Source organism: Cucumis melo, chromosome 2 (genome assembly GCF_025177605.1).
Source record: "Cucumis melo cultivar AY chromosome 2, USDA_Cmelo_AY_1.0, whole genome shotgun sequence".
In the NCBI taxonomy this organism is placed as follows: Eukaryota; Viridiplantae; Streptophyta; class Magnoliopsida; order Cucurbitales; family Cucurbitaceae; genus Cucumis; species Cucumis melo.
In genome coordinates, this window is record NC_066858.1 from 22,359,050 (window position 1) to 22,369,458 (window position 10,409).

The 10,409-nt window shown below is 35.1% G+C and overlaps 1 protein-coding gene across 2 annotated transcripts; it reads left to right on the forward strand.

Annotated features, from left to right (window-relative positions):
• Nucleotides 1-6,732: 6,732 nt before the first annotated feature.
• On the forward strand, nt 6,733-9,691 carry LOC103494246 (mitochondrial outer membrane import complex protein METAXIN). Of its 2 annotated transcripts, XM_008455361.3 has the most exons (6): nt 6,733-7,058; nt 7,270-7,604; nt 7,689-7,765; nt 7,860-7,920; nt 8,503-8,677; nt 9,366-9,691. In XM_008455361.3, the coding sequence occupies exons 1-6, from the start codon at nt 6,902-6,904 to the stop codon at nt 9,551-9,553; spliced, it is 993 nt and encodes a 330-aa protein (XP_008453583.2). In that variant the 5' UTR covers nt 6,733-6,901; the 3' UTR covers nt 9,554-9,691. The 2 variants fall into 2 exon arrangements, with proteins under 2 accessions (XP_008453583.2, XP_008453584.1); XM_008455362.3 differs by lacking the exons at nt 7,689-7,765; nt 7,860-7,920 and having other exon boundaries at nt 6,775-7,058.
• The last annotated feature ends 718 nt before the right edge of the window (nt 9,692-10,409 follow it).

The following is a 10,409-nucleotide window of genomic DNA, read 5'->3' on the forward strand; positions in this document are numbered from 1 at the left end:
GAGAAGGTCGGGATGCACGTACATCGTCCTGCGAGATGTCAACTCCCTGGCTGTACACGGGCGGGAAGTCCTCGTTTCCATCCCCCATATCAAATCTGTCATATCCGCCACCTGGCTCGTTAGACCCTACGTCCGCGAATGTCTCAGCGAACCGACCGGTCGCCCTATCCCGACCAAATACATATGTAAGCTCGTCGTAATACGGGAATGGTTTGTTCAGGAGTCCTTTCGCTGCAGGATGCGACTGCGGGCAGAAAAAAAATATGACGTATGAGTACTAATTTAAAAATTGTTTACTAAATGTAAATTGTGAACGTTGTGTGACGTTTAAATTATATTCCATACCCTAACCCAATTATCGAATAATTCCTTCTCCGCAACGATGCATTTCTCTTCATCGTTCCACCCAAAGCCACTGCACGCTGGGCCCCGCATTTCGGCAATGGCCTGGAACGTTCGCTTAAGTGTCTTGATCCTACAATCAATTACAGTTGTTGCTCGTACCTGACATCCAGGTAGTTTCTCTGCCATCATGCGTACCAACTGCGCAAGGTATCCTGGGCGGAATGTACCATTATCTGATTTCCAGCCCCCCATTGACACTAGCTCCATTAAACATTCGACAAGAGTCCCCTCCTCCTCCCTCGTCCAAACATGTCTCGGTGCACGATTTGAGGTTGACATACTGAGAATCAGAAATTAGAAAAAATACATGCAGTACATAAGTAATTTCACCATTAAACTCCAAAGTAAAATAGGCATGATACAAATTATGGCACGCGTACAATACATATGCAACAGCCCATATTAGTTTTTACAGTACATGTTAGAGACGATAGAATTGCGACGAAGTCATAAAAAACTTGTTATCTAAATATGTCTTAGCTAAGCGTTACGGAACTGCCAATCGGTGAACATCGATGCGGCTAGGTTGTCGCGCCACTGAGACCACTCGTTTGTTGTCTCAATGTACTGAATGTCTTCTGAAGCGGTGGTCGTTGCGTACGTGGAGTCCCCCTCGTCCTCGTCCTCAACGTCGTCGCAATATGTCATTTCCCTGTTGATCAAATTGTGAAGCAACGCACATGCTAGAATGGTGCGACACTGGACTTGCAGGGGATAATACGACTTTCCACGAAGAATGGCCCAACGACCCTTTAGAACACCGAACGCGCGCTCAATAACATTCCTTGCCGAGGAGTGCTTCATGTTGAAGTACTCCTTTGCATTTGTTGGCGCATTTGCAGCACCACGCCACTCTTGCAAATGGTACCGCTGGCCTCTGTACGGGGCGAGAAACCCCTCCGCGTTTGGATATCCAGCATCGCACAGATAATAATATCCTGTTATTAAATGGTTTGTTTATGAACTTTAAATAGGTAAGTAAGAAGCGACGGTGTTTTATTATAAACATGATATACCCTTTGGCACTTGTAGTCCATTTTCTCGTGAAATCGCATCACGTAGGATCCGCGAGTCTGCTGCAGATCCTTCCCAACCGGCGAGGACATAAACGAAATCCCCTTTCGTGTCACAGACCCCAAGAACGTTTGTGGCAATTTCCCCCTTACGCGTTCTGAAAGTAGGCCGATCTCCTGCGGGGACGCTCACCTTTATGTACGTCCCGTCTAACGCGCCAAGGCAGTTCTGCAGGTTGAAAGGAACACAATGAATTAACTGCGATGTACCTAAAGGTCAATTATAGTGAACTTGTAGGATGCCCACCTCGAAACACTTCCAACGTTGATCATTGCAGTTACTTGTTACCGGAACAGGTCTTTTTATCAACTCCTCGTACAGTCGAAGAACAGCCAACAATACGATGTTGAAATGTCGAGATACTGTCTCACCGGAGCGTACAAATTCTCGTTGTATGACGCGGTTCTTCACGTCATGAGCGAGGACGTGCAAGAACATTGCTACCATTTCCTCAACATCGACAATTTCAGTTGAAGAAAGACCAGCGACATTTCTAAGTAAATGGCATAGAATTGCGAATGTTCGCCTATCCATCCGCGTGCTTTGCCGACACACAAGATCTGACTCGTGTATCATGCGAAAGTAAGCAAGCTCCCTAATTCTATGGCGTGTATCGGGCGGTGTATGTGGGAGACGCTTATTGTTGTTCATTAATAGCTCCAACGTTAGTAAAATCTGACGTTGGGCCAACGTGAATGCAGTTAGAACTCCAATAAGTGTTTGTTCATCCATTACAATGTATGTAAAGTTCCCTAAAAACATGTACTATTTAAAATTAGTACAATATCGATATATTGTAAAAAGATATGTAAACTTAGTAATATCCCTATTTAGTAAAACTATAAACATAGAACAAAAAAATTAGATTATTTGAACAATTGAAATCCAAACAATAAAGAAGGTTATTTCAACAATTTTTACAATCTATTTTAGTTGTAAAATAAGTATTTTAAAAATAGAAATGAAATTTGTTGGAAAACAAAATTGAACGAAACATAAATAAGGTAAAAATAAAATAAAAAAGTATGTGGTCAAAACATATTAATAACTTTGTGGTTAAAATACAATTTCATACAAATGTGTGAGAATAAAATAACTTTATAAAAAATTGAAGTTTCATTACTTTGAAATTAAATATAAAAATTGGTATTTATTAAAATGAGGCTTAAGAACATTATAATCGAAAATGGGAAAAAAGTTTGAAAATCACCAACATTTTTTCTTTCTTTAACGTCACAATATGCTACATAACGTATTTTATTTTTTCTTTTTAGGAAAAAACGTATTTTCAATGTATATTTTTTTTTAACCTAATTATTTCACAAGATGCTACATAACCTAATTATTTAGAATGTATAGGAATTTTTTTATGACTTCTATATTCCTCATAATTACTAATCTCAACATTTGATCTTCAAATATAAATTAACAAAATACAAAATATTTTTTATCTCTATTTTCTCAAACTATGTCCATTTTATAGTTCTTACAAGTTTTGGCCACGAACTCTGAATTCTATATACAATAGTTTTTATTACACTTTTTAATTATTTGTTGGTAGAAAAATAAAAGTTATAATTTATGTTTAAAACGGTTTGGAATAAATTACGAAAAAAAATGTGATTAAACGTTGGAACGTGTGTACTAAATTTTGAAAGCTTCAAACACATTTGTACAAACTTTATTACTATATAGAAAAAAAAATTGTTAAAAAACAGAAAATTAAAAGGATACATTATGTAACAAATTAACCCGAATGTTCTATATACAAAATGTTTATTATAAAATTATACAAAACCGGAAATAAACGAAAAAAAAAATACATTATCAAAGCCTACAAACGGCTATTACAAGAGTACCTCTTCAAATAATTTCGAACTCCTTTGTCGCAACGTCCTACATAAGAAAAGAATATGATTATTATTTCTAATTAAAACACAATAGAAAACGTATGAAAAAAAATTAAATATACATACCTTTTTAGGACGAAAAATTTAACTCCAAATGAAGATTGAATCGGGAAACCGTAAAAACAAGATTGATTTTAATTTAGTAGCCTCAGAGTTTTGATTCCATTCCAAAAAAATGAATGGAATTCCATCATAGTTATAGGAAAATAAATAAAGGACAGAAATGTATAGAAAACATATAGCAAAAACCATAGACTAAAAAGACATGGAAGAGATAACGGTAATGAATACAAAAGATAAGTTACAAGCACATAGAGGGTACAAAAGACACATGGTAACAGTAAAGAAGAAGAGAACTTACAGAATGTAACTTAAAACCACAGAGATGATACAAAGAGGAAGAAGAATGCAGTGAATGAAAAGAGGAAAGGTGCCAATATATAGGGGAAAGATGGGGCAAGTTGATAGGACTTAGAGGGAGGTCAACAAAAATATAAAGACCAACTGACATAAAGCATAGCATAGTCAAAGCCTATATACCGAAACCTATAACAGAAGCATACCCTACAAAAACATGGAAGAGACAACAGTGGACAGAAAGGAAGAAGAGACAACACTGGACAGAAAGGAAGAAGAGACAACACTGGGCAGAAAGAATACAGAGAAGATTAAAATATATTTTGTAACAGAACAACTAAACAGAATAGAAGAGTGAAATTAATTTTGTAAGGAAATGTGAAGTCAAATCCATAGACTAAAAATACATGGAAGAGACAACAATAAAGCAATAAGACATGGCAAAATAATAGAAAGAATACATATACAAAACAATAGAAGAATTGAAAATTAATGTAACAAATTTGAAATTAAACATTTGTACACAGAGAGGTAATACTAAAACAATTGTAAACAAAAAACAACAATTGTAAGAGTATTACAGAAATTTGAACTCATCATGGCCGGACAAAACAATACAGAAGACATAGGTAACAACAATTGTAAGAGTATTACAACAATAGAGCTCAACAATTGTAAGAGTATTACAACAATAGAGCTAAACAATACAGAACAACACAGAAGACATAGGTAACAATACAGAACAACACAGAAGACATAGGTAAGAATACAGAACAACACAGAAGACATAGGTAACAATACAGAACAACAGAGAAGACATAGGTAACAATACAGAACAACACAGAAGACATAGGTAAGAATACAGAACAACACAGAAGACATAGGTAACAATACAGAACAACACATAAGACATAGGTAACAATACAGAACACATAAGACATTGGTAAACAATAGAGAAAAATTCAGCAGAAATTATTACTCATCATCGGCTTTAAAAAAAAGTGGATTGAGAACTCCAAACCTCCCTACCAAGCTCCAATGGGTACGTGAAGAATCTGTCCTATTGCCAATCGAAGGACCCGAGAGCATACAGAACACCACGGCGGCAAGAAGGTTTCAAGGAGCCAAAAGCCACGATTCCAAAAAGGAAATCGTGTTCGGAGCCAACGAATTCGTCGGCTTCAACGAACACAGAAGCCCTTTCGGAGTGAGAGAGACGGATGAGAGAGATTTAGAGAGAGATTCGGCGTAACGAAATCCGGTTTCATCGCGAAAACGCAAGGGCATAATGGTTTAATCGAGGGAGAAGACGAAACCATCGAATGGATTAAAGGATTTCCACGGAAAAAACCCTAATCGACCGGACAAAATATTACGAACAGAAACCATACAAAACTTGAGGGAGAAACCCTTTCGGAACGAGTGTATTAGAGGATGAAAGGAAGAAAACAAAAATCGACCGGACATTAGTAAAATCTACAGAAACCCTAGAAGACATGAGGTAGAAGACGAAACGGTTCGTGGTTTCCATGCGGGAAATGACAGAAACAAAGAAAAAGGAAAAAATATCGAGGAATTTGATGTTGAGAAGAAGATGAAATCGATTTCAACGAAAAATCGAAAACGGATTGCGCTGAAGGACGAAATGAAATCGGTTTGAGGATGAATCGAATCGAGGAATTTGATGTTGAGAAGAAGATGAAATCAATTTCAACGAAAAATCGAAGACGGATTGCGCTGAAGGACGAAATGAAATCGGTTTGAGAATGAATCGAAGACGGATTGCGTTGAAGGAGGAAACCGGATTCACGAACACGCGTTATCGGCGTTCGAAGGAGAAATGAAATCGTGTTAAGGAAACCCTAAAACTAGGGTTTCCTTAACATTGGGCCCAAACGGGGGTTAGGGTTGGGCTAACCCAACCCCACAGCCCAAACCCTAACCCCAAACACCCCCTTAGAGATAACGAAAATTTAGGTTACTGAGGTCATAAATTTTATATTTGGATGTCAAAATAAAAAGGATGAAATTTTCACGTAGAAATTCAAACCTTTTACGTTGATATATATTTAGGTGTGAACATAATAGACCGAAAAATCGAGTCAATCAATCAAACTGAAGTTGGTTGGTCAGAAAGCGAGAGGGGTCGGTTTCTCGATCAATCTGTACTGGTAGATGTTGGTTTGACACTTTACTAAATCGACTATAATCAGTTGGGGATTGGTTTTGTAAAAAAAAAATCTGACTCCGACCTATCAATGATCACCCTTAAATATACCATTAAAAGTAAGAAAGGTTTCGATTCTTTTGAATCAGCGACAATGAAATCCAAAACAATGTGCCATTTTATTTCATATTATTTTTTTTTATATAAAATTATTGATATTAATAAAGTAGTATTTAATATTTGATTATCTTGAAAGGTTTTATTAGTTTTTTACCCTTTTTTAGTTTATGTTAACTAAAAAGCATATATTGTGTGTTTGGGATGGTATAAGTTTATTCAAAATTATTCAATGATACCAAGTATTCATATACGGTCACCTGTCTTTAAGGGATCAAATGAAAATTAGCTCAATATTCTAAAATCAATAAGTTCTAACATTTTACTTTCATCAACATCTTGTGAAATTATTAGTTTGACCAAATAATAAGTTATGATTTTACTTCTTAGTTCTCGCTCGTTTTTTATCTCATTTTCAATTTGTCTTTTTATGATAAAAAATTCACTTGCTTCTCGCTTATAGCCGCTCACTTCTAGTTCATTCAACTATTCTTCTCAACTTCCTTTTCTATAGTCTTAAAAATCTTATTGATATCGGTCTCCTTATTTAAAAACAAATGTACATCCAACCGAAAAAGAAGAAATGATGGATAAAACCTAGGTTAGATTGAAATGACGTTAATTTTCATTTGGATTAATACAAAGAGGTTGTTTAAATTGTTACTTCTATAAAACTATACAAAGAAAAAAAAAGTTTAAACAAATAAAAATGAAAATAAATAATAATATGAGAGAAAGTAACCTTTTTTCCTTTTATTCTTTTGTTCACTGGAGAACACAGAATCCCCTTCGTCTTCATCGCCTCTCCTAAAACCCTTCGCCCTGAACCTTACTTTACAAAATTTGCAAACATTCTCAATTTGTGGAGCAAATGAGTGGGAGAGGAGAAGAAGGGTTCACTCTTGTTGTGAGGAAGCCGTGTTTCAATTTGCCCACTGGATGCCCAGATTGCTTGCCGGTTTACATCTATCTAAGATTGGCCAATCTTCATTTCCATTTGGATTTCAATCTCATCTACCCTGAGTCTGGTAATCTCCCATGTCTTTCCTTTAATTCCTTACTTCTTGCATTCTTCTACTTACTTGCACTCCCCAATTTTATGCTTCGACTTGCTTCCATTGGGTTTTGATTCTGGTTGCTTTATGCTACTTACTTGTTTGAGACGGGGGTTTATATTATTTTTCCATTTCCACTGAATTAACAACTATACCCATCTGTTTTGAACTTTTCTTTTGGCAGATATAATTCCTTATGTTGAAACTGGTAACTATGTGGCGTACAATAACGAAAAGGGTGGGGTTATTGAGTGTTTAAGACAGGATGGTATTGTTGATCTTGATTCCGAGTTTCTCTCGCTTCCGGAATGGGTATCTGCGAAATCTATGGTTAGCTCATGGCTTGCAGATGCAGTAATGTACGAGCTTTGGTTGGGAACTGATGGTGCTTCTGCTTCAAAGGTGTATTATTCTGATCTTCCATGGCCAATTGGAAAAGTTTTGTTCTTAAAGAAACTTTACTCTGTGAAGCTTCAACTTGGGATTAACAAAGAAAATGCTGAGCGAAGAGAAGAGCAGGTTTTGTAACTCTGATATTCATAATCAATCTTCTTTTCCCTAATAATTGGTCAATTAAATCAATTTATTGGGTGATACTGACAGATATATAGAAATGCTAATCTTGCTTATGGAGCCTTGTCAAATAGGTTAGGAGAGCAAAACTTTTTATTTGAGAACAGGTGAATCTCTTTGGCTCTAGAAGTCTTGTTGTATATTGTATACTTCTTTAAACATCCTAATAGTTTGATGATGCATCACTTTTTCACATTGCAGGCCATCTAGTTTAGATGCACTTGTTTTAGGACATCTACTATTCACTCTTCAAGTACTACCTGTGAGTTATTTTCAAATTATTCTTTGGTTGTAGTAATTTGAAACTTATTATTTTCAAGTGTTAACTGTTCAGTAATGGTTTCTCTTTTAACTAATGAAAAATATACGTTGTTAGAAAATTTACTTTTCGTTAGTCATGGCTTTTTTCCATGTAATTTACATCCGTACCTTGATTTTGATTTTTGTTCACATCTGTATATGGATGTCGATCACATATTTTATCATACAGTTATTGGTATTCTTGTGTATACATGTATGTGCTACTAAGAGGAATGAACATTGTTAGAGTTTAAGAGAAATGAGCATATTATGAAGTTATACAATGTATAATATGTATATAAATCATGAAGTGATTTCTTATATTTATGGTAGCAAAAATTTTCTTTCCTCTTCAATCGTGTCTTTCACTAATTAATTGTCTTATCCATTGAAAAAAAAACTACGATAATTTCTTACTGCAACAGTCTTTGCTTTTATCTTATTAAAATATATCGTTTATTGGACCTTGATCTTTGTATGATAGACTTCTTTCCTTCTTTCTTCAATTGAAATGTAGTTCACTTTCGACCTTGTTGCTTTTTAGGAAACTTCAGTGCTCCGAAGTAAACTTTTAGAGCATAGTAATCTTGTACGATATGCTGAGAAATATATGACAGAGCTGGTAGAAGTTGGTACATCATCATCACCACCACCTTCTTCCTCACGTTCCAGTACAGGAGCTTCATCATCAACACCAAGAAGGGGTCCTTATAATTGGAGTAAGATGTCTTGACTATTAGTTATATTTTTATAGTTGTAATAAAATGCTTTTATCTTGATGAAATTAGTTTACTGGGACCATGATCTGATATTGTCCTTAACTTCTCATTTCTTATTCAATTTTGTAGTTCTTGTTCTTCTTTGCTATGGATTACATGTGCATCGAAGTTAACCTTAAACGTATTCGGTGTTGTACTTATGTTCATCACCCTTCTCTGTTCGTCTTTTGTGGCGAGAATTTTCTATACCCTTTTTCCCTCTTTTTATAATGACATCTCACCGAGCACATTATTCTGATTCACTAATCTAAACCTACATCAGCCTATAGTGCTATACTCTTCTCTTATAGAACCTATTGAATGGGAACCATACTACTCTTAATCATGTTGTCACCTTGAGATGACTTTAATGTGCATGTTTTCCAGTAGTTAATTCACCCTTGCACAACTTGTTTCCTTGTATTCTGAACTTTAGTCTATTTTCATTACTTTAATGAAAAGTATAGTTTCCGTTTCAAAAAAAAAACTACCCTCTTGAAATTTCTTTTAATTTTTACTTTGGAAAATTGGAAAGTTTATTCATACTTCATGTTTCAGATGGTAGAAACTACTGTCTGAAATTACTTCCAATGGCTTTAAGAGAAGCTTATAAATTTTCTCAATATATTTTTGGTGCATTATTCATCAGGCTCAAAACCGAAGCCGAAACCGAAGAGAGAAAAGACAAACGAGGAGAAAACATTTAAAAGGAGAGGCAAGTATTTTGTGGGCGCACAACTTGTAGCAGTTCTACTTTTTCTCACCCTCATGGGGAGAGGTGATGATGCTGAAGTGGAGCTGGACGATGATGATGAAGGGTATGATTATAGTGAATGAAGCATTCTTCAATATCTACATTTTTGGAATTGATAGACAAAGCCGGTAACTTTTTCTTTCATTTTTTACTCTCACCAAACATTTTGTTAGCTAACCTCAACGGTAAATGGAAGAGAAGTTGCTTTGTTTGGTACAAAAGTCGTTTGTCTTTCTTGAAATTTTGAAGATCTTTTCTGATAAGTTGTTCGATTCTAAAGAACTGTTTTCATTAATTGATTCATTTCAATAACTCTGTTTTTGCGGTTCCTCTCAAGTGAAAAAATAATAAAAAAACCAATCCCAATGCTCTTGCCTTTTGTTTTCTGCCTCTTTAAAAACTGCTCTTAAGAACCCTTCTTGTGTGTATATATTTTTTCAATGATAATTTACTTTTTTAAATTATATGTACTATATATATACACACAGAGAGAGAATGAGTTATGAGGAGAGATCTTTACGTGCTCATTTTGCTTCTATAATTTTTTTTAATTCCTATTTTCTCATTCGTCAATCATCATAAATGTAGACAAAATAATATATTTTGAGTGTGATATAGATCATAGATATTTTAGCCCGACCCGATAGCAGAGACACATGAACTAGCAGGCGTGTTTCTTCTCTCTTACAACTATTCGAGCCAAAATGATAGATCATAGGTATGAAAAATCACGGAATAACAATGAAAATATGGTTGAATGGACAATGCCACGTCTTTTGCCATGTTGCAATTATTTAGGTTGAAGTGGTATATCTTATATATTTGTATGATGATCATAGATATCCTACAAGGATAGCTCTAATAGTGGAGATGTTTGAATACACAATCACTAAATTTTCATAAACTTCTGTTTTCTCAATATATAGTTATAACTATCTA